The 25,665-nt window shown below is 42.4% G+C and overlaps 1 protein-coding gene across 1 annotated transcript in view; it reads right to left on the bottom strand.

The window, feature by feature from the left end:
• Mtmr10 (myotubularin related protein 10) overlaps nt 1-25,665 on the bottom strand; it is a 52,531-nt gene that overhangs the window by 12,481 nt on the left and 14,385 nt on the right. The window contains exons 6-12 of the mRNA XM_059273474.1: nt 17,781-17,871; nt 11,889-12,081; nt 7,856-7,943; nt 7,685-7,773; nt 6,365-6,495; nt 5,219-5,288; nt 4,437-4,507 (exon numbers count right to left, since the gene is read on the bottom strand). Of these exons, the coding sequence (XP_059129457.1) occupies nt 4,437-4,507; nt 5,219-5,288; nt 6,365-6,495; nt 7,685-7,773; nt 7,856-7,943; nt 11,889-12,081; nt 17,781-17,871 (733 nt within the window). The remainder of the gene's footprint in view (nt 1-4,436; nt 4,508-5,218; nt 5,289-6,364; nt 6,496-7,684; nt 7,774-7,855; nt 7,944-11,888; nt 12,082-17,780; nt 17,872-25,665) is intronic.

Below are 25,665 nucleotides of genomic sequence, written 5' to 3' on the forward strand. Positions count from 1 at the left end.
AACATACTTCTATATTTATTCCTAATAAAAACTCTTAGCAAATTAGGAATCCATGGGAACCTTATCAGAGGCATCTCCCAAACCTCTACAACTAATATCCTCCTTAATAGTAAAAAATTGAATGTTTTTTCCCTAAAATTAGGAATGAGACAAGGATGTCTGCTCTCAATACTTCTACAGCACACTGTACAAGAGGCTTGAGTCAAAACAATTAGGCAAGAAAAAGAAACAGCAACAGCATCAAAAAGATTAAAAACTGTAGTTGTCAACAGTGTAATCCCTGTATATTAAAGACCAAGGATGAAGGGTAGATGGCTCAGTTGGTGTAATCCCTGTATATTAAATACCAAGGATGAAGTGTAGATGGTTCAGTTGGTATAATCCCTGTATATTAAAGACCAAGGATGAAAGGTAGATGGCTCAGTTGGTGTAACCCTTGTATATTAAATACCAAGGATGAAGGGTAGTTGGTTCAGTTGGTGTAATCCTTGTATATTAAAGACCAAGGATGAAGGGTAGTTGGTTCAGTTGGTGTAATCCCTGTATATTAAAGACCAAGGATGAAGTGTAGATGGTTCAGTTGGTGTAACCCTTGTATATTAAAGACCAAGGATGAAGTGTAGATGGTTCAGTTGGTATAATCCCTGTATATTAAAGACCAAGGATGAAGGGTAGATGGTTCAGTTGGTATAATCCCTGTATATTAAAGACCAAGGATGAAGGGTAGATGGCTCAGTTGGTGTAATCCTTGTATATTAAAGACCAAGGATGAAGGGTAGATGGTTCAGTTGGTATAATCCTTGTATATTAAAGACCAAGGATGAAGGGTAGATGGTTCAGTTGGTGTAATCCTTGTATATTAAAGACCAAGGATGAAGGGTAGATGGCTCAGTTGGTGTAATCCCTGTATATTAAAGACCAAGGATGAAGGGTAGATGGTTCAGTTGGTGTAACCCTTGTATATTAAAGACCAAGGATGAAGGGTAGATGGCTCAGTTGGTGTAATCACTGTATATTAAAGACCAAGGATGAAGTGTAGATGGTTCAGTTGGTAAATGTTTGTCATGCAAGCATGAGGACTTGAGTTCAGATCCACAGCACCCACATGAAAAGCCTATAAGCCCAATGCTGGGTAGGTAGAAAGAGGTGGATCCCTGAAGCTCACTGGCTAACCAGCTCAGCCAAATCTAAGAGCTCCAGGTTCAATGAAAGACACTATGTCAAAAGATGAGGTGGAGAGTGAATGAAAATAACATCTCATGTTGATATCTGGCCTCAACACACATGAATACACATGGACATGTATATACATACACCACACAAACACAAGGAAAAAATTAAGGAGTCCAGAAAATAACCACTAGAATAAATGAGTAAGAGCACAAGAACTCAATATATAACAACAAGTATACAATAAGCCTGGAAATGAAGTTAAGAAAACACTAACCACAAAAACATCTAAGAATGCCTTAAATGTACTCAAGAGATTTAATACATCATTGTAAACTGTAGAGTCTCTAACCACTGCTGACAAATGAAGGAAGACCAGAATAATGGGGAGACATTCACTTCACAGTTTGGCCAATTCCATACAGATGGCTTTCTCCCTAACAGATCCATGGATTCAATATACTCATATAAACATTCCAGTGTACCTTTCTGTTTTGAACCCTAGAAATTACATAAAAATATAAATAACCCAGAATAACCAGAACAATTTCAAAGATCAAGCTGTATAGTTCAATGTCTCAGTTTTAAAGCTTACTGAAGAACTACAGCATTCAAGACACTGTGGTAGTAGTGTGAAGAATTGACATAAGCTCAATGCAATAAAATAGGAAAAATAAACTTTTGGCATTTATGAGTGATTTTTCATAAAGCACCAAGGCAATTTAATGGAGAAATGAAAGTCTTTTCAGTAAATGGTACTGGGGCTATTTAATATCCACATACAAAAGAGATAATTCAGCCTCTTAACCCTATCTATCTATCTATCTATCTATCTATCTATCTACCTACCTACCTACCTACCTATCTAAACCTCTTACCTTCTCTCTGTCTCTGTCTCTGTCTCTGTCTCTGTCTCTCTCTCTCGCTCTCTCACACACACACATACACACATATACAGACATACACATGCAAATTCATTCAAAATAGATCAAAAACCTAAATTCTAAGAGCTAAACCTATAAAAGTTCTATAAAACAAAAAACACAGGGAAATGTCCCTGTGACCTTGAGTTAGGCAAATAGTCCTTAAATATGATATAAAAACATGATCTATAAAAATAGGTATTATACTTCAAAACTTTTAAATTAGTGTTTCAAAAGACAAAAAGATGGACATACAGGACACAGTAAGAGAAAATATCAATTGTGTAGGATTAAAGGAGCTTGTACCCAGAACACACACAGAAGTCTTAGAACTCGACAGAAAGAGGAAATGTGTTGGAGAAATGTAAACAAAAACCACGATGAACTACTACCACTTCACCTGCTCCTGAGTGATCATAAGATAACAATGGTGCTGGTAAGGATGTAGATGAATCAGCATCCTAATCTGTGCTGAGAAAGAAAATGTGGTCCAACTGTAACTACTCCGGCAGAAATGAAGATATTCTAAAGAGATACGTGTGTGTCTCTCGATCTGACTTTCAGACCACTGAAACAAAGGACCCCAAGGAAATGGGAATTTCCCTAGGAATCTTAAGCTAGGAAAAGGAAAGGTGCTATCAGAGGGTGAGCTTGATTCCCAGGAAGAGACTTCACACAGTTCTAACACTTTTCAGACACCTTACAGGATGAGACTGAAGCCCAGGCAGAGATGGGTCAGTGCTGGATGGAACCACACCTCAACAAGACTGCTTAGATGTGCACATCCTTGGCCCTCTATTTAACTCTGATCTCACATTAGGACCCAGTCAGATGGACTTGAGGGGTCACTGGATCTCTTTGTCCCTCTTCCCGATGTGGTCACACTGAATAAGTCCCCTTTTCCCAGCAACTTAAAATCATGTCTTCCAAAACACTTGTGTGAATATTCATAGCAGCACACTCTGTGACAGCCCCCATATGGGAACAACCTAATGTCCGACAACAGGTAAATAAACTGATTTACAAACAATGGGATACAACTTTTAAAAATACGTATGACATGTATGAACCTTATAAACACTATGGTAAATGAAAGATGCCATAGACAAAAGACCACATACTGTATGATTCCAATTACATGAACTATCTAGAAAAGGCATATCTATAGAGACAGAAAGTAGCCTAGTGAGTTGGTGCTAAGACACAGACAGATCTCTATGAGTTCAAGACCAGCCTGGTCTACACAGCAAGTTCCAAGCCAGACAGGACTGCATAGCAAGACCCTGTCTCAACTTCCTATCTCCCCCACCCCAACACACACAAAAAACCCTTTTGAGGTGATGAAAATTTTCTAACACTTGACTCTTGGGGACTGGGGAGATGGCTCAGTGGGCAAATATCTTACTGTATAGACCCGGTGATGTGAGTTCAGGTCACTGGAACCCAAGTAATTGAAACCCAGGTCATTGGAATCCAAGTAAAAGCCAGTAAAGTAGTACAAGCATCTGAAATCCCCGAGCACCCCTGCTTGGAGCTGAGTCAGACAGGAGGACCAGAAGCCTGCAGGCTAGCTCTCCTGCTTACACAGCAATGAACAAGAGGAGAACTGTCCAAGGTGAAAGGCAAGGGCCAACACTCGAGGTTGTCCTCCGATCTCCACATGGGTGACATTGCATGTGTGTGATCACAATAACAAAAAAAAAACTAGGCTCTCTATTTACTAAGTTATCAGTATACTCAATGTGCATCATACCTCAACCAATGGTTTAAAAAGTCACACGTTGAAAGTGTTAGTGAAACAGGTTCAGTACTTCTAAAACCTTTTGTGCACAGAGAAACTGGGGCTCAATCCCAGTAAGATGAGAACACTCACTGTTAAAGAGGAGGGATGGGAAACTGTGGTCGGGATGTAAAATAAATGAAAAAATTTAATTAAAAAAAGAGAAGAAAGTTATTGGCTATTTCTTCTGAATTCTTGATCTCAAATTATTTTCTTAGGGTCACAATTTAGTATGAGTCAGTAAGCATTTAAGCTAAAACAAATTTGTCTGAATTAGAAAAACAGCAAGATTAGAGAGGATGCCTTGCCCAAATTAGCATCAAGTATCAGTCCAGTCAGGGATGGACCCACCTCCCAGAAAAGGCTGGGAGAGTCTAAGTGGGAGAGTCTGCCTTTCTATTCTGCCAGCAGTGTCTGTGCCAGCGAGACAGGACAGTCACACTCGGCCGTGGGCCTGCTGGTACAGCAGCGCTGTGGAGGAGCAGACGGCTCAGATGGACTCGAATTACGTTAGCGTAAGTGCCGCCAGGGTTGCGGTGGTGTCCCAGGATTATTGTAATTACCTTGCAGGACTACAGAGAGACGCTGGCTTTCTAGTATGTACACAAGTTCTGCTGAGTGTTGAAGGAAAGCTCTGGAAGGAAAGGGAAAACACCGTTAGATGTCAAACTTCTACCATGTATACATGCCTCTCTCTGCTGAGATGTCCTGTCCACCTGCATAAATATATTTTAAGTGTTTAAAATCAAGCAAAACTCATCATCTGCTATATATACACATACTTTCAACTTTTATGAATTTCTCTGGTATTAACAGGAATGATTCTTTAGGGAATAACAGGGAAATTCATCAATTGTATATTTTAAAAAAAAGAGGCTGAGGGCTAGAGAGATGGCTCAGTGGTTAAGAGCAGTGGTGGCTCTTCCTAGAGGACCTGGGTTCAATTCCCAGCAGCCACAAGAAAGCTCACAACTGTCTATAGTTCCAGTTCCAGAGGATCCGACACCCTCACACAAACAAAACTCCAATGCATATAAAATAAAAATAAATAAATAAATGAATCAATAACAAATTTTAAAAAGAGGCTGGCTTACATAACGTTCAAGCAGTGGTTGTCAGAGGGCATGGATTAGGGGAAGATTAAGGAGAAGGCGGAACTATACTAGGTACTAATGAGATCTACAGATTATAGCAATGTTGATTATCTGTTTTGGATGCTGCACTCCAGTTAGATAGAAGTTACCCTGAGGGATGCTAGGTGAAGGGCACATGGCTCTCTGTACTATCTTTTACTTCATGTGAGCTTATAATTATTTCAAAATAAAAAGTTACAAAGTCGACACACCTGACATATTCTAACCACCGAGTATTTTCCAGTGAAGACAACCATTTCTCCTCAGTTTCTTCAAAAGGCTCTGTAATACACACATAACACCATTAAAATGCCATTAAGTTCCATAAGCTTAGTCTTACATAGTCAACACAAGAGCTAAGCAATGTCCGACGCATGTTTAACAATTAGCTTTGAGGAAGCAGACACATGTTTACTTCAGTAAACACTTAGGAAGACATGTTCTGATTCTTGACTGTTTCTAAGACAGTGTCTTGCCACAAAGCCCAGACAGGACTCAAAACTCTGGGCCCTCTTGCTTCACCCTCTCAAACGCTGGGGTAACAGGAATGCCCACTGTACCAAGGTGACATGTTACAGTTCTATAAGAAAACAGAAGAAAACACTCCCCTAGGTCCTGTCTACCTTCTGGCCTTTTCGAGAAAATCCTGCAAGTACAGCTCACAGTGTCCTGAGAGCCAGTGACTCCTGGCTCCCCAGAAAGCGATGCCGAGACTGGGGCCACTTTACAGCATTGCTGCTCCAGGTCCCATCTCTCCCACCTCTCCAGCTCACAGCTGCCAGTGGCCCCTCTGTGTGCACAGAGCCCTGGAGTCCAACACTGCCCTGCCCACGGTGCACGCAGCCATTCAAGGCCCACTCTCGCTAAGTTCTCCTACACTAACAATGCTGACGCACCACCCACGACCTGCCACAAAGCCCTTCTCCCCGTGCTCAGGCGACACTGGGCTTCTCTCCAAGGACTCACTCTCCTCCAAAGATGCTTTCATAAGACAGCCTGCCCAGAGCAGTGCAACCACTCATCTACTTTTAGTAGAGCTAAGTTACACAGACAGCATGCTGAGCTGAGGAACTAATCTAAGCATGCGCACTGAAATCTCAGGAAGCTCTGTCTACAGCACGTGCTGTTTTAAGGTGGGCTACATCTTTCATGACTTGGGGGACACTTAGCAGGTTTGTTTGTTTGGTTTTTTTTTTCTCTACAAAACCAAAAGAGGTTTAGACTTCATTTTCTAGAGGTTGAGTCTCTCCTTAGATGTCTCTACTATATTTTTAAGGAACATCACTTTCCCTGATAGTTCCCACATAATTCTTTATTCCCATTCATTATATGTGTGCACAAAATAAAAATGTTATTACCATTTACACACAGTTGCTTAAGTTTTACAAATGCCGCTTGTATTTCATGGATATTGGGCAAGGTCTTATCCAAGTCTGACTTGTAAACATCACTTCTCTGTGGATGACTTTTAGTTATTGCATTGCAGATCCTAGTAAAAACAAAATATTTAGTATCTGTCCATCCATTTCAAGATAGAACATTTACATTCCAAGTATTTTATACCTCCTAGCTAATGACACAATGGGGCCACCTTATGGGGCCTAGTGAGGGAGACAGGCAGTAGTCAAACTGCCATCACATCTAAATCAAATGGGAAACTGTGAAGGAAAACCGGAGAATGCCCAACAGTGAGGTCTGAACTCCTTATAAGGTGCCTCAGAACTGAGATGGATGAGGGTCAAGTCTGTGGGGTACCCAGTGTTCACGGAGGAGCATGAGGAGAGTGACCCCAGGAGGGAAGAGTCCTATTGAACGTCCCTTAGGACAGTGAAAGGACTGGATAATTTTCAGGTGTCGGAGCCCATGAAATGCGACACAGAAAGAGACAATGACAGCACTGATAACACACCAGGGGGAGGGTAGAGAGGCAATATGTGGGTTTGTAAGATGCCTCAAACACGAAGTGTCAGAATCCTGAGGGGCCACAGAGGGAGAAAGGAAAGGAGGAAGGCATCAGTCTGGGGTGGCCATATCCTTGAGTTCAGTTTTAGATATAAAGTTTAAAGGGCCTTGAAGATGTCCACATGGAAGACGTCAAGCTAGAGATAATATTAATGTGTTAGTTACTCAAACCACGGCCCTCAGTGGCCTTTCGTAGACAGGAACACAGGTCAGGAGGAAGGGGCCTTAGACCCCAGATGATGTTTAGAGAGAACAGGACAGGCATGTGGATGGCACAGGGCCAACATGGAACAAGGGCAGCAGTGGAGGACCCAGGGCATGGAGAACTGTGGTCAACTGTGAGAACCCAAGTCAACTGTGAGCCTGCGGCTGTGAGTGCACCTGAGAGAAGCTTCCTGCCAGACAAGGAGGTTACTACCGACTTTAACAGACATTGCCAAACTTGTTTGTATGAACCCATTAAAACCATTTCTGAACTATTCTGACTTCATTTACCTAGATAAGACCCATGAAATTGAAAGAAGTTTGATTTATCCTGAAGTGTCTCAAGTGGAAATCGCTGTACTTTGAAAGTACGTTAAAGACAAGTGTTTTATCAATCAAAGATGATTTTAGTCTATTCATTCTTTTCAAAATGGTAATCCTTGTATAGCATGTGCGAGATTTACTGCTCTTGTTTATGATACCAAGAACACTGAGAACCCTTTCTCGCCTACCTCTGGTCGATCTTCCTCTGCTGCAGCACATCTTTGATGAGGGCCATTCGCACAAGAGCACTGCCGTTGGAGTGGCTCCAGCACCAGAACTAGGAGACAGGCAGAAGCCTCACTTAACCGGATGCAAACAGTGGACATTAGCATCAATGACATCCCACAGAAGTCACTTACTGGCATCCTTCTTCCAACAAAAGAAGGGGAAAAGATCTTCAGGTCTTGGTCTGCTAATGAACTTGGCACGACAAAGTATTCTGGAAGGCTAGACGGGGAGAAAGAGGTCATACGTGAGTCCAGTGCTCACTGTGTTCACTGCTACTGTATTCACAACATCTCAACCTCAGTGAAGAAAACGCCCCACCAGATGGGCCTGTGGGCGAGCCTGTGGGACATTCTCTCAATTGATGATTGATTGGGAGGACCCACTCACTACAGGGGTACCATTCCTGGTGTGGTAATTCTGGGTACTGTAAGAAAGCAGACTGAGCAAACCTGCCTGAGAAGTAAACCAGCAAGCAGTATTCATCCATGGTGTGTGCCTCCGGGTTCCTACCCTGTTTGAGTTCCTGCCCTGACTTCCTTCAGTGATGAAAAGTGATGTGGAAGTGTAAGCCAAACAAACCCTTTCTTCCCAAGCTGCTTATGGTCATGGTGTTTTATCACAGCAATAATAACCCTAACTAAGACACTGCCCACCAACTGATGACTAGATAATTAATATGTGGTCCATATACACAGCTGAATTTTATTCAGTGGTAGAGGAAAATGAAATCATGACATTTGCAGAAAAATGATGGAACTGGAAATCATTCTGTTAAGCAACACAAGCCAGACTCAAAAAGACAAACACTACATTTTTTTCATATGTTGAACTTAGATTTAAATCTGTGAGGGGTGCATGTTTGTGAAGGTCATAAATCTAGGAAGGAGACCATGAGAGGGAGGGAAGATCTGAATGGGGTGGGGAGAGGGAAAAGGTAACGGGACAACATCAGCTGTGAAAGCAGGGGGTGCTTGGGGAAGGAGACCATCAAGGGGGGACAGAAGGACAGGAGAGGAACGTGAGAGCTGGGGATGAATCGCAACGAAATATAATGGCCCATATGTAAGCAAATAACATTATTGATAATAATAAAAACCATTGTTTTTAGATTAAGAACTTAATTTCAAAATGGAGCTGGAAGACAACTCAGTCAGTAAGGCCCCTGCCACTGAAGCGAGAGGACCTGAGTGTGACTCCAGAACGCATGTACAAAGCTGGCATGCCGGCACCTGCTTCCAATCCTGGGGCTGGGGAGGCAGAGGCAAGTAGATTCCTGGAGCTCCCTGGCCAGCCAGCCTAGCCTCACCACTAGCACACTCCATCTAGAAGTACAGTGGTGGACCAAGTCTGGGGAATGGTACCTGAAGCTGCTCTCTGGCCTCCACATGCACACAGACACCCCACCACCCCGACTGAGTTTTAAAAAGGAAGAAAAAGTAGCATACTTAAAACACAATGATGTGCTCTGTGGACCTCAGAAACATGTGAAACACATTTATTTCCTCTTAACGTGCACCACTTAGTAGGATGGCATCATGGGAGGCACTGATAATCCCTCTCAGTATATATGTATGATGTGGTCAATTCTCATAAAATTAAAATTTGAACATGAGAAAAATACAGAGCAATATAAATGATTTTCTAGAATGACTATTAAAACATCTGTACTCTCTAGGAAACATCTTCACTATGGAGCCATGTCTTGATAGGCTGTGGGAAAGAAGAGGACAGGCAAAAGAACCAAGCCTGTGTGGTGGTTTGAGTAAGAATGGCCCCATAAGCCCATATATGTGAATGCTTAGTCATCAGGGAGTGGCACTGTTTGAGAAGGATTAGGAGGTGTGGCTTTGTTGCAGGAAGTGTGTCAAAAAGCCCACACTAGGGCCAGTGTGCTCTCTGCCTGTGGATCAGGATGTGGCTCTCAGCCACTGCCCTGGTGCCTGCCTGCATGCTGTCATGCTCCTCACCAGAATGATAATGCACTAAGCCTCTGAAACTGTAAGCCAGCCTCCAGTTAAATGCTTCCTCTCATAAGAGTTGCCTTGGTCATGGCGTCTCTTCACAGCAATCACTACAGTGAGAAGGACAGCCTGTGAATCTACAAAGATGCTCACGGCGTTCCTTGTCTTCCTCTTCTACCCTCTTCACCCAGACACTCTCAGACCACAGCTACTGGAGGGTAAGCTCACTGCTCTGTAAAGCATCCTCTTTTCTTTCCGCCATACAGCCCAGCAGGTAGACGGAGGCAGGCCTGGCCGGGCTGTGCCAATGGCTTCTCAGGACACACACTGGCACAAGCTGACTGGAAAGGTAATCTGAAGGAAAGCAGCAGAAGAGGAGAACTACATGATCCAGAATACCCTTCCCAGACCCATACACCGACAAGTCCCTTGTAGAGGATCATCCAGTGATAGCACCATAGCACAAGTTTGCCCCCAAGAAAGCTGATTCTAAGCCAATGGAGACTTCAGTGGTCTCAAAGCATTCTCAAAACTTCACCAATACTAAATTACATTAAACAAAGAAACAAAAATTCCCGGTCACTTTTAAAGAATTCTAGGGCACCAGCTCACTATTCTAAAAATTGTTGAGTAATAGAAAGATATTTATTCATTTATATTTATATTTTTTTCATATGAACCATAGTTCATGATATTCAGAGATGATGAGGAAAAGTATGCTAGAAAGCAGAAAGATCAGAGAATCAGGCTATAACCAACAGGAACCATTAATGAAATAGCAGATTCCCATTCCATGAAAAGTAGTAAGGGACACAAAGCATGACATACAAATGGAACTTTACACTAGACAGAAGAGCAGACAGCCCTCAGGCCTGTCAGTCAGTCAGCATGATAAGGACACACACAGATACAGTGAGCTAGCCAGGGAGACTGAGAAAGTGCACACATAGCAAGCAAGCTAGAGACTAGATGGGGCAGCACCACCTGATGAAGCATTCCTGCAAAAACCGAGTCTGCATCAATTACTCCGCAGGATGCAGAGGAACATGTTAAAGGACAGCACAGAGGTAAGCCAGGGATACTTAGAATGTGGGGAATTCCACAGAACAACACTTTGGTTTTGTCTGTAAATGCATAAGTATAACAGGAGGAGGACAAGAACATTGTACATTAAAAGGCCTACTGTGGGATGTCTTTCTGTATGCTGTGAATATGTGTTGCTCTGATTGGTTGATAAATAAAGCTGCATTGGCCTATGGCACGGCAGGATGGAGCCAGGTGAGAAAATTGAAGAGAGATAATGAAAGGAAAAAGGAGAGGAGAGGGAAATGCCAGCCACTGCCAGCAGACCAGTAACACCACAGCCATGTGGCAACTTAGAGATTAGTAGGAATGGGTTAAGTTATAAGAGCTAGCTAGCAAGAAGCTTGAGCCATAGGCCATCCAGTTTGTAATTAATAAAAGCCTCTGAGTGATTATTTTATAAGTGGCTGCAGGACCATGGGGCTGGGTGGGACAGGAGAAACCTTCCGGCTACAGAGGCCTATGGGACACATCACTCAAATTCAGTGTAAGACATTCCTGAATTTTAAATCAACTTTAAAAAGACAGTTGTAAGAAAACTGCAAACCAGCTGGGTAGTGGTGGCGCATGCCTTTAATCCCAGCACTCAGGAGGCAGAGGCAGGCGGATCTCTGTGAGTTCAAGGCCAGCCTGGGCTACAGAGTGAGTTCCAGGAAAGACACAAAGCTACACAGAGAAACCCTGTCTTGAAAAACCAAAAATCCAAAAAACAAAACAAACAAACAAAAAACTGTAAACCAATACTTACTAGATTTCTAACAATAATAAAAAGTTACTGTCAACATCTTTGGAACACTATGGATGGTGTGTTTATGTTACAATGTCCTTTAAAATAAAATATCCTTTAAACCCTATTTAAAATAGGTATTAACCATAACTGGCAAGCTTATCAAGGAAAGTGGGATTATTCTTCACAGACGTTTTTTCCAGGTGTGTGTGTGTGGTGTGTGTGTGTGTGGTGTGTGTGGTGTGTGGGGGTGTAGTGTGTATGGGTGTGGTGTGTATTGGTATGGTGTGTATGTGGTGTGTGTGTGTGTGGTGTGTATATGTATCTGGTGTGTGTGTGTACGTGTGTACGTGTGTGTGTGTGTGTGTGTGTGTGTGTTAAAATCAGACTTACCAAGTAGATATCATGTAACCCTCGTTGACAGAACAGACTCTCCACCCGGAAGCGCCTGTCCTCTTGATCTCTCTGTCCCAGTCTGAGTAAGTTTCGAACAGTGGCGTCCTCTGGCTGCTGCTGCCGCCGCCGCCGCCGCCAGCTCCACTCCATACTCCTCCTGCTCCTGAGGCTACTCCGTTAACTTTGTTGGCTGTGGGAAAGGCAATATTAATTTTGTTGAACTATGCCCTCTCCGCCAGCATTTGCTTGCTGTCTTCTGTCACATGCATACCCTGAGGTGGGACCTCCTGCCTTATCTTTCATGTCTCTCTTTCCCGGTCCTTGCCGAGCTCTTTGCTGCTGACCAGACTCCTTTTCCTTTCCTGTTCTCCACTGGCTTTATCTCCCCTGTGCTTACAGGCAGCAGGCCAACTTGATTCTGAAGACTTTCATGCCATCCCACTGGTTGCTAACGCTGCTGGGACACACACTGTTCTTTTTCTTCTAGGCACTTCCTTATATAATGAACAATGCCTGCTGCCCATACTTTGTCTCCATTTACTGTCCTTATTTTTCAATTCTCTCCCATTCCTACCAATTTCTGAGCCTCAATTCCCTCACTGTTCCAAACTGAGGGGTGAATCTGCCATCTGCTTACTTTCCCACACTGGGGTAGGAAGTTCATGGATTCACCCAACAGTTTTCAAGTCCTCAAAATATTTTGTTTTTCTAGCATCACGTTCGCATCTGTTCACTAGATGATTCTTGGCTTTGTAAAGCTCCTCAGCTTGAGAAGCTGACAGAGCTGCTGTGCGGCACTAGAAGCTACAGCACTATCCCACATGTGAGTCTGGAGGTGGGTCTAGATTTCACCTCCTTAGCAAAGAGTGCTGCCAGAGACAGGAGCATCTCTACGGCCTGGGAGCACCTGACAAACAGAGCAGCTGTGCCAGCCCGTCTGCTGTGCCTTGGGGTGATGCCATGACCCCTCTTGGCCCAGCGCCTCACTGCCACAGGTTTAAGTGGCAGTTCCTAGGCTGACATTCCTGACCTGATGCTGTACTACACCAACACCAATGGCGTTTTCACGCAAAAGAACGGTTTCATGACACTGGCTTCTCACCCCAACCTTTCAATGATGCTCCTTTTCTAAAAGAATCCAATCTAAACGGCTTCTTTAGGCCACAGAGATCCCTCACATAACTGTTTATTTACCATCATTTCCAACTTTCTTTCTTTCCTGTGGCCATGCAAAATGCCTAATTATCACATGAACATGCTACACCCCATTCTCAATGGTTAGTTCTCAAAAGTTAATTAGTAACTCTTGGTACAAGACATATTTTTGGAGAACTTATGATGAACTATTAAAGTGTGAGAACAGAAAGGTAAGTTTTCTATCTATTGTTATGAAAGCTGTAGCAAGCCAGTAGGGAGTGTGTGTAAAAATTATGAGTACTAAATAAACTATATACAATAGAGATGTAGAAAGGGATGGGCAATCTATGCTGACTTGACAGAGTCCTGAGGAAAGTGTCAAAAGTTGCCAGGGAGCTGGTAAGGAGGGGGTGGGCATGCTGAACAGGGAATGGGACGATGGTAAGGCTTCAAGGAATCCATACAGCTGGAGCAGGGAAGCCAGACATGGTGGGAGAGCAGCTATAGATTACATGAGGCCTAGACTTTAGATCTGTGCTACTCCAGAATGGGACCACTCACCAGCCACAATGGCCATTTATATATCAACTAAAACAAAAGTTAAATAAAACTAATGCCAGTCATTCAGGTATACTAAGGACATTTCAAGTGTTTAATAGCCCACATGGAGCTGGTGGGTACCCCACATGACAGTGCAGGAAAAGGATACTTCCATCACTGGAGAGTGCAAGTCTAGCTCACCAAGTGTCTGACGTGCTGTGCTAGGAATTCTGAATTTTACCCCTTACAAGGCTCTACTTTAGAATTAGCCAGTGAGTCTCATGTTAACAGGGTTTGACAAAAATTATAATGCTAATTAGCTTATATCCTCACACCCCACTCCACTTCAGTACTTTCTATGGAACATAACACCGAGAAAGTATGCTGGCCGACTCACAGGACTTCCAGGTGACTAATCAATACAGCGTTCCAAAGCATTAAGCAACTCATCATATTACTAAATGTAAAGGGGGAAACCCCATATGATCAGTTCAGTAAGTACAGAAAAACTTGGGGTAGAGCTCAACACCTGTTTTTGTTTTTTTAAGATAACTTTTCCAACTTGATGTAGACTATTTTTCCAGAACCTTCAGTAAACAAAATTAACATTAAAACCAAAGACAGAAATGGTGCCTTCTAGCCAACACTGCCATTACTCACCGCTGTACCACAGACTTTGGCACTAAACAGTACAGCCATCACAGGACATGGATATAAAGAACACACTCTTTTGTGGGGGGTAGCACTTGGGCAGAAAATCCCCAACTCAGTTCATGTTTAGTTTTCTGAATTTCTGAAACCATCTTGAGGGTGCTCTACTATTTGAGATTATTTCTTTAGATCTACTTACGAATAGACAGATTTTCTGAGCCTAAAGTGAGAGCATTCTGGGGTCCTATGTGTGTGTGCTACTTTTCAGGTTTCTCTTGTTTGTTTCTTAGTAGCTGGGACTGACTACACTGTCATCAGCTCTGTGTCTTCTTTGGAGTTCATCATGGTAAGTAATCTGACGGCACAGACTGCAAATTCTAGTGCTTCCTAAAATGCCCCCAAGGCCTGCTCTCTCCAAGGACCACTTAGAAGGATTGCAGCAGCAAGCTGGTCAAAGTGAGTCATCTTAGGAGATCTGTACTTCCTGATGGCTACTTGACAGGTTTCACTCACAGCTCTTCAACAGACTAAATGAACCTAGGCGCTAGGCATTCTAGACCCCGGCACTTCCTATGGTTATTTTATATATCTAGTCCTAGAATGTAACTATTTACATAAAATACATTTTAGAGCTATTATATGTAATTGACCCCCCCCCCCAAAACTGGCACTCAGAATGACCTCAAGTAACAAGAAAAATAGTAAGAATGGTCAAAATATGCAAAGAAAGCCTACCACTGTGATGGTACCATGGGAATTAGAAGTCACAAAGAAGGATAAAGAGGGTAACCTCAAAATATTGAGGTTGTTCTTAGTGGAGACTCTGACCCTGAGAGCCTGTGAGGGAGCCAACATGGCAGTTTCTATAGTGATCTGCTGCTTTGGTGGCTAGCATTCCAGATGCAAGATCGATCACATCATTTATAGTCACATTGAGAACTCTACAAGCGCCCAAGCAACAAACTGACAATTCCTACACTGTTCCAAATAATTGCAGACTACATATTTTTTCAAAGAAGAATTTAAAATGAAGCCAGGTGGTGGTGGCGCACGCCTTTAATCCCAGCACTCGGGAGGCAGAAGCAGGTGGATCTCTGTGAGTTGGAGGCCAGCCTGGGCTACAGAGTGAGTGCCAGGAAAGGCACAAAGGCTACACAGAGAAACCCTATTTCGAAAAATCAAAAAAAAAAAAAAAAGGATTTTAAAATGAATTCTAAAATACTAATTTAAGGTCTATATTACTATCCATTTTAGAATAAATTTAATGAAGTTCACTAAAAATGTACATGTTTTAATGGGATAGCTTTGGCTTATAGTAGCATTTTTAGGTGTTGGTGTGAAGCAACTGTTCTGAAGCCTTTGGAGCTATGCACTGCCCTGTACCTCAGGATGCTCACTCAAGTGTGTGGATGGCTACTGATCCTTTCAGAAATGGTTCTTACTCATCTGATGCTGGACATGAAAGAAAAACCTTACATTGCCTAAGACAATAAAGAGGGTCTTTTCCAGATAATTGCAGGGGATAGTCTCTAACTTCAGATCCTATTTGTGGAAACACCTTTGTCACCTACCTGCCTGAAAAAGGGCTTCTTTAATCCAGCCAATGAGTCAAGGTGCCATCCAGAGGTTCAAGAGAGGGTAACTGAGCATCTTTCACTCACTGGGAACTGGGAACTGTGACTGCAGTGTATGCAAATTTCAGGCTTCTTTTGACCTTAGGGATGTAGTTATGCTTCTGTAACAGCATGGAAGGATATTAAAGGATGTTACCCTATGAGGAAACTAAGGAAAACTTTGGCCAGAACTATGCGTATGAAGAATTTGCTGAAGGAGGAGGGGGAGTTAGAAGGATGCACTATTAAAAAGTGCTCCTGAATATTTTTAGTCATTACTAATCATCCAAATGCATCAGCCAGTTATAAGAAAATAAGAGGGACTGGTTTAGAAGAACACTTGGAGAACTTCAACTTTTATAGATTGGAGATGCCCACACGAAATGAAGGCGGGAGGATCTTAAAAGTAACTCAGGCAGGTGTCAGGTCACCAATTGTACAGCTGACTGTACTTGGCAAGCCCAAGGCATCATGTTTTTGCAAAAGTCTAACTCAGCCAACAAAACACTCCTATCAGAAGAAAGCAGCATGAAAAAATGGGCTGTACCACAAGCAAACGGAAGCAGGCTCCCAAGACTGACGGGAAATTTTCATATGAGCTGCTGTCTTGAAACAGGGTATCTCACTAATGAGCCTGGTGATCACTGCTCTGTAGTTGACACTCAAGAATTTAGGTTTTGTTTTCAGATAGGAAGTGGATTTACATAAAAATATCAACTTCAAAAATAACTGTGTTGCTCCAGACTAAATTAGAATCACTGTACATATGGATAAGAAAAATTAAGATACAAATACTGTGTTATCCAATTTCTATGAAGTGGAAAATGAAGCTGTTCTGAGACGTTATTTTCAAGTATCATCTCTAGCACTGATAAGTACCTTCCAAAATAATGCTGTTCTTAAAGCATTTGTGTCCCAAGCTCTGATGCCACATTTATATGCAATGACACCACAGTGAACGTAAGTTATGTAAATTAATACCTTGTGTTTTAAGGTAAGAAGTATAAAGGTTCAGTACAATTAATTATCTATAAGCCCTTGAGCAGTGGTTCTCAGCCTTCCTACTACTGCGACCCTTTCATACAGTTCCTCAGGCTGTAGTGACCCCCAACCATTAAATTATTTTCACTGTTACTTCAGAACGCCTTTTGCTAATGTTATGAATCACATTGTAAATACTTTGGAGATAGAGGTTTGTCAAAGGGGTTGCGACCCATAGATTAAGAACCATGATGGGACAAGTGGATCTTTCATTAATTTTTCTTCCTTCAACAGTGGTGGAATGTGTACTGGTAGCTGTCACTGAACAGTCACAAACCCATGAAGAGGCTAACAGAAGACACATGGTCACTGCGTTAGGAATTACGTCTATCCTAATAGTTAGAACACACTATTTAAAACAGAATTACATGATCAAATCTAAGTTTGTTTTCTTGATGCTATCATAGCAAACATAGATATGTGGACAAAACTATTTACCACAAAATTACCTAGAATATATCTATAGCTTGACAAATGCTCATCTTCTTTCCATTGATTTTAATCAGAACAGAAAGTCGGTATTTTAAAAATCTTAACAAAGTTCTCTAAAAGATTTTAACCATTTCAGCTTTATACAAAATCACATTTTGCCAGAAATTTTGTGGTTTTCAACTACCTTTTGGTTTTCTGCCAGTTTTAAAACTTAAGCTACAAGTAAAAACAGCAGGAGATATACCGAGCATACAATCCAAACCAGTGCCTACGGGTGAAGTAGGTGCTTTGACCCTGCAAGCTGGGGCTTAGGGCTGCCTGACGGCTGCCTGGGCACTTCTCGGGAGACACCGACAGACAGTGGCTCTTCTAGTGCATCGGCTTTACTTCCTACACTCACTAAAACTCTAACAAACATACAGATAAAATGGACACATGGAAAGTTAGTCACAATACTTAGTATTTTCATATTTACCTGAATTGTGGTATTTTTTCCCAACATATTCAAATGCAAAGAGTAGCTGGAGGTCTGTTGGCTGGGAATAATGAGCTATTGCAAGGCATACCTAGGAAAAATTCTACATTTAGAATTTGAATTTAACACACTTAGTTAAATGAAATGTACAATAAGGCCTTGCTTGGCCACTGGGAGAGTCATCCTGGGGCAATGGCTACAGATACTATTTACATGTTTTTCTGTTCACCTAGAATATGAAAGAACTATTTAAGGCCAAGTATCTCATTCATTGTTGTGCCCCCAAGACACTGTTTAATCTTTAATTAGTACACTGTAAGTATTCAGTATGTATTTGCTGAGTTCAATTTTTAAGTGGAGTAATTTTATCCGTGAATAAAACTTGAAAGTTAAAGAAGCGTTCTCCAAAACGACAGTAACAACATATCCACTTAACAACAAAACCCAAAGTTTCAGTTTTAGTGGTTTTAAAAAAATCTTCAGGGATTAAAAAAAAAATCTAACCCACAGCCACAAAAAAATTAAAATTAGGAGTATCTGTATCTAGACACAGATGAAGATATGGCTGGCACAGAGAAACACATTTTAAAAAGCATTCCAGTGAACTGGGTTAAGACCAGAAAAGCATGGGATAGCAAACCAACAAATCACGCCAAGTCCTAGCTCTACTAAGCGCTTGTATGAATTCACTTGTGTGAGGTGGTTCTTTTCTCATAGCCTTGGCCTTCTCATCTGTGACATGATGGAAACACCTGAACTGCTTTAAGTGTTAACAACTGAGCATGCCCAGCCTTCAAAGGAACTCTACCTAGAAACACTACTATTCTCAAAGGCTATTGGATAGAAGGAAGGACAGTGTTCCATGCTTACAAGCCATGGATGAGACTGAGGAAGAAAACAGTCCTAAGTGAGCAAAGAAGAAAAAAGAAATCTAAGGCATGTATAGAGCAAGAAAGGTAGAAGGTCTTTCTTAAAGTGATTATATATGACTTGGAGGTGAAGCATAAACCAGAATGATATACTTTTGACAATGAGCAAGCAAGAAAAGTTTATTGTCAGCTCATTTCAAATCAGTGGTGTCTTGGGTGAGTTGATGCAAATTCCATTAACCATTAACTATCTGTCAGCTTGCTACTTAAACTGTATTTTAAAGTGTCTTCCGGATAATTACATTTCTTATCATAAAAAGTTAAAGCATAAACCAAGGAGACAAACTTATCACTGGATTTTAATGAAAGGAAAAGCTTTCTAAAACTTTTATTGCCTTGATTTCTCAGTGCCTAACCACAGAGCATCCTGTAAGGGTCCCACTCACAATTTTATAAGACTACCTCTATTCCTCTTTGCAATTCCTATTCTGTATACCAACCTGTATGCTGTTTAGTGTTAACTATCACCTCGACAGAACCTAGACCCACTGGAAATGAGCCTCTGGACACTCCCTGACTAGGTTAAAGGATGTGCAAAGGTCCATCTAAACTGTGACATGACCATTCCCTAGGCAGGGGTCCTGGACTGTACAAGTCGAAAAGCAAACTTCTCTGTTCTTGTCACTATGGTGTAATGTGACCTGATGCTTGCTTCAAGCTCCTAACCCAGAACTGTGAGCTGAACAACCCCTTTCTCCCTTCAATTGCTTTGGTCAGAGTGCTTTATCACAACAGGAAGAGAAACTACAATAGTCTTCCTTGAAGGGCTTCTAGCAGCAAAACTGTTCAATCTATGCTGTGACAAGGCCTGCATTACCATGTTTACTTCATACACACACTTACTGCAATTTTCACCACTGCCCTATTTTGCTATGCTGCCGTAACTATATCCTGAAGCCAGATGTGTTTTCTGGTCCCTCTGTGGCCTTCCCTGAATTTTAGGAATCTACACTTAAGGACTGTCTTCTAAAATGTGTTTTTGGCTAATTACTTGGCTGTCTTGGTGATGTGCTGTGGTTTCCATGTAACTGCACAGCCCTCCTCACTGGACAACTCTTACCTCTCCGAAGTCCCCTTAGTCGTCTACAGGCAGACAAAAGCATGCCTGCATACAGTGTGTCTGGCCGACTGCAGCCACATCCTCTGCCGTGCCCACTGCTCCTCTCAGGCATATCTAGTAAACATGACTCTTACCAAGTTTTCCTGGATGGAGCCCAAGAAACTGAAGCTTCTGCGTGCTGTAGCGCCACTTGTGACTTTCTGGACAAGCACTGTGTCTAGCAGTGACAGCCCTACACATGCTATCAGATAGATCAGTTACTGGTGTAATCATGAAAATGCTATCCACCACTATAACTAGTCTACTGCTTTTTCTAAGAAAATTAGAAAGTTGCATAGGCCCATTGACACAGAAGAAATTCACAGATCACTAATGATAGAACATGTTTATGAAGCAAAAGAGCACAAATCCCATGTGTAAAGCAAAACCCAACACAGCCTATTTCTAAAGCTCCTTTAAAAATCAGACAGTGGCACACTAACTTAGAAGAAGGTACGTCAAACAGCATGTACACTTAAAGACAATAAATACTACTGTGAAACTAAGACTTGGTTCAGTGACTTCCATGACTGCTGCTTTTCTGAGAAGGAAGGGGAGCTGGTATGACAAACTGAATTTGCTGTTCAGAAGCGCAGTCTGACACAGGCGTATATACACTTGCATATCTGGAGGAGAGTCATATTGTTTCTGTGGAACACCCACAGAAGAGAGAAAGCCAGATGTCTTCTGTTGTGACCTTTTCCCAACACACTATTTTAAAAGCTTGTGTCCAAATTCCTGGCTTCTACTTGCAAGAGACTTTGAAAGTCTTTATAAGATCTGTTTTGCATGTAAAATTATTCTTATTATACAAATATTGCCTAATTAATAATTTTTAAAGTAAAAAACCATAGTTGATTTATCTTCCAATTGAAGCACAGTACTGGAGACATCAAATCCAAGGATGATTAACCTCCAGCTCTACCACATTTGCAAGCAATCCAAGTTCCCTACATTTCTGTGGCTTAGTACCAAGGAGGAGTATCAGGTTCCAGGCAAAATGACAGCCCCAACCAGGTGTACTCACATCTGCAATCTCACCAGCATATGGAAGACTGAGATAAGATTACCATTTTCAAGCCAGCCTGGGCTACATGGTGAGATCCAGGCCAGCCAAGGCTACAAGGGGAGACTGATTCAAGAAAACTGAAACCAGGGCTAGTGAAGAAGACTAGTCCACACAATGCTTACTGCATAAACACAATGCCCAGAGTTTGATCTCCAGAACCACATCAAGAGGTGGAGGCAGGTGGTGGTGCACACCTTTGATCCCGGCACTAGGGAGGCAGAGGCAGGTGGATCTCTGAGTTCAAGGCAGCCTAGTGGACAACATGAGTTCCAGGGCTACACAGAGAAACCTTATCTCAAACACAGGCACGCACACAGAGCTGGAGACAGTAATGTGCACCTGTCATCCCAGAGATGCACAGTGAGACACAGGTAGATCCTTGAGGCTCACTTGCTGGCCAGCCTAGCCTGTTACTGGGCAAGCTCCAAGCCACTGAGACACCCTATCTAAAAAACAAGGTGGATTGCTCCTGAGGTTGAACTTTGACCTACACAAACACAGGTCAACATTGACTGGTTTTGGTCATTTGTTTTGAATTTTTTTTTAAGTGTTTTACTTTGCAGTTCAGGTTGGCTTTGAACTCAGTATTCTTCTACCTCAGCTCACCATATGCTGGAGTTACAGGCATGTACAACTATGCCTGGCTTTCCAACCTTTTTGTTTGTTTGTTTTTTAACTGTGTATGTTTGTGTGCCTGAAATGTCCACAGAGACCAGAAGAGAGCATGAGATCCCCTAGAACTGGAGTTACAGGAAGTTATGAGCTGCCTGACACGGGTGCTTGGAACGGAACTCAGTTCCTCTCTAAAAGCAAGGTACTTTTTAACTATGGAACCATCTCTCCAGCCCTACTCTTGAACTAGATGAACAAAATTCATTTCTAATTGAAAAAAAAGATATCAGATATATAATTCAATCACCATGCATCCATCTACCTGTGTATTTTTAAAGTGACAAATCATTAAAAATAATCTGAAGATATTTCAATTAAATTTTTTTACACATCAGTTTTGAGCAAGAGTACATCAAAAGGAAATGGTGGTTTGAAGTTTCTATGAGGAAACTGTCCATTTCTGTATCATTAAATTCCTTTCTTTGGACAGACCTTTACCAATATCACTATTTCCCATGATAGCACAGAGACAGTAAAGATGAAAATGGTGTGATCCAGTTGCACACACTGACCTAATTTAGTCAGGACACAATTGAAAGAGAGCCAGTTAGACAGCCAGCCAGTGTTAGAGCAACAGCTAACAAGATGGGAACCAGTGAGCCAATCTAATATTCTGAGCATTCCTATTTCAAACAAAAATAGAAATGCTTTTAGTGTTTCAAAATAATCCATAGTTCATGCATCACAGAAGTCCAAGCGTATACCTGATCCTTTTAAAAGAAATTACACAAACCAAAGCATTTCCCATAGGAAACTTAACATTAAAGATTCCAGGAAGCAAATCAACTGAGCCTTCACTTCCCAACTGATGCTTGCTGCTTTCTTTTCCTAGAGACAGGGCCTCACCATGTTTTCTATAGCAGCCTTAAACTCCTGGAGAGTTCAGGTAATCCTCCTGCTTCACTGTCACTGGGGCAGTGGGTGGGTACACAGTCAAAACTGCAGGGCTCGTTGTTTTTCAGAGGTGGAATCTCTGTTTGCAGCACAGACTGACCTTGAACTCAAGATCCTCTGGTCTCAGTCTACCAAGAAACTGGGACTACAGGTATATGCCATGGGGTCAGCTCCTTCCGAATTGACACCAAAACCTTCACTTGAAATTTAAATTTTGCCAACCATTTACAACTCTGTATTTAAAACACATAAGTCAGAAGATTTCTAGTGTTTTATTTCCTCTGCTTCCTTTCCCCTCACCTTTCTCAGTACTGCACAGAAGACAAGGAGTGCCACTTTGGGGCCCCAGCGGTACTTTCTCTGTAAGACACTGGGAAAGGGTTTGGCAGAGGCTTGGCTTTGACACTCACCAGCGTGGTTGCTCCTTCACACTCATCTGTCCCTGCCTCATCCTGACTAGACTTGCACTCTTCAGGGAAAGAAGCCACATCCTGCCCTTCCTTTCTATCTTGGAAACCTAGCACATTGTGAAGGAGTTATCCAATGACACCCTCCCCTCATCCAGCGCTGGATAATTTCATGTCAACTGGACACAAGCTAAAGTCACCTGAGGGGATGAAAACTCAGTTAAGAAAATGTCTCCATAAGGTCAGCTTGTAGGCCGGGCAGTGGTAGCACACACCTTTAATCCCAGCACTCAGGAGGCAGAGCCAGGCAGATCTCTATGAGTTCGAGTCCAGCCTGGTCTACAGAGAGAGATCCAGGATAGGCACCAAAACTACACAGAGAAACCCTGTCTCAAAAAAAAAAAAAAATCAGCTTGTAGACAGCCTGTAGGATATTTTGTAACTTAGTAACTGATGGGGGAGGGCTCAGCCCATTGCAGGTGGTGCCATCCCTGGCCTGGTGGTCCTGGGTTCTATAAGAAAGTGGCTAGACAAGCCAGTAAGCAGCTCCCCTCCACGGCCTCTGCATCAGCTCCTGCCTCCAGGTTGTTCCCTGTTCCTGTCCTGACTTCCTTCAGTGAGGAGAAGCCAAATAAACCCTTTCCTCCCCAGTTTGCTTTTGGTCATGGTGTTTAATAGAAACTCTAACTAGGACACCCTAGAAGAATGTGAGCAACTGAAAACTGAAAACCTCCTTACAGAATGCACACCAAAACATAACCAATAAGTACTCCAGAACAACCCAGTAATTCTGACTTCCATTCACCAAATATGTCATCTGAAAAACATAGCAAGAGTGGGAGAGCTTTCAACTTCCTGAAAGAAAACTAGATTTCTTAGGTAAAACACTATTAACGCAACCTCACAAATCCCATGGTATCCCTACTCTCAACATGCTGCACATCACAGTGAGAAAGTTTTCATAGGTAGGTTCGAACTTCCTTGGTCAATGAAATTACAAGTATATATTTAAGCTTGAAAAAGTGACTTGATTAAATATTTTACTTGTAGCGTTCTACCTGACCAGTCCTAAAGCCTTTCTACATAAGAAGGGCACTCTGACATAAAATGCCAAAATCACAAACAGCAGAATCCAGCCACTGAAAGGAGCCTTAAAGTTCCCAAGCTGAATGTTCATGTGATGGTCACGTCGGCTGCAGATAAAAACAGTAGCTCGGACGGACACACTACTATCACTCTGCTCACAGGTCCAGCAGTCATACATTTTTAGGTATCCATGTCAGGCTTGCCTTCCAGGGGAGAAACTGCTGGCTCTACTTCTAAAGACCAGTCTCCCACCTCCTCAGCAAAGGATATGCAGACAGCTAGCTGCCTTAAGATAGTTCTGACAGCCTTCACTGGCAACAGCAGGAATTTTACTGCAGTCTACTGAGCATGAAAACCAAATGCACCACTGGTAGGCTAGCACTGTGAGTCCTGGTCCATGAGGACACTGTGAGTCCTAGTCTGTTGGGACACTGTGAGTCCTAGTCTGTTGGGACACTGTGAGTCCTGGTCCATGAGGACACTGTGAGTCCTAGTCCATGAGGACACTGTGAGTCCTAGTTCATGAGGACACTGTGAGTCCTAGTCTGTTGGGACACTGTGAGTCCTAGTCTGTTGGGACACTGTGAGTCCTAGTCTGTTAGGACACTGTGAGTCCTAGTCTGTTGGGACACTGTGAGTCCTAGTCTGTTGGGACACTGTGAGTCCTAGTCTGTTGGGACACTGTGAGTGCTAGTCTGTTGGGACACTGTGAGTCCTAGTCTGTTAGAACACAGTGAGTGCTAGTCTGTTAGGACACTGTGAGTGCTAGTCTGTTGGGACACTGTGAGTCCTAGTCTGTTAGGACACTGTGAGTCCTAGTCTGTTGGGACACTGTGAGTCCTAGTCTATTGGGACACTGTGAGTCCTAGTCTGTTGGGACACTGTGAGTCCTAGTCTGTTGGGACACTGTGAGTCCTAGTCTGTTGGGACACTGTGAGTCCTACTCTGTTAGGACACTGTGAGTCCTACTCTGTTAGGACACTGTGAGTCCTACTCTGTTAGGACACTGTGAGTCCTGATCCATGAGGACACTGTGAGTGCTAGTCTGTTGGGACACAGTGAGTCCTAGTCTGTTGGGACACTGTGAGTCCTAGTCTGTTGGGACACAGTGAGTCCTGGTCTGTTGGGACACTGCTGCTCTGGTCCTGCTCCAGGGGATCAGGCTTTCTCCTGGGATTCTCATCACTTTCTGTATCTTCTGCATCATAACAGAGGGTTCATCCTACCAGCTTCATCCTACTGGCAAAGCTAAAACAAGGAACCAAGAAATTGTTTCTGCTCTTGACTTTTACTGAGAGAGGAAATACTAAACATTCCCTGGAAGTCAAGAAAGAAATGTCAATTAGAAAGTGTCTAGCTTTGAGTTGCCTCTGCAGAGTAAAATTAATTCATGAGGGTCTCCTTAACCACTAAAATCACTATCGGCCTTCTACAACTACACATTCACCCAATCCTTATGAAGCCAGAGCCTAGCTTTCACTTTGTTCACAAAGTTCTCTGGTTCTAAACTAAACGCCTCACTAATTGCAATTACAGTAGATCTCCAACTTTTCAACATTTTTTTAACTAAGAAAGAAACTGGCTAGCACAGTCAAAAAGCAGAAAGTATGCTTATTTCTATATAAGTCTTTAATATTTTAGTAGCTGATAAAAATACATAGATCACTTTAAAGTAGCTATAAACTAATACAAGAAAATAATTCCCTTAATATTCTTGGCTTTAACTATA

The sequence above is a fragment of the Peromyscus eremicus genome, chromosome 1, assembly GCF_949786415.1.
Source record: "Peromyscus eremicus chromosome 1, PerEre_H2_v1, whole genome shotgun sequence".
Lineage (NCBI taxonomy): Eukaryota > Metazoa > Chordata > Mammalia > Rodentia > Cricetidae > Peromyscus > Peromyscus eremicus.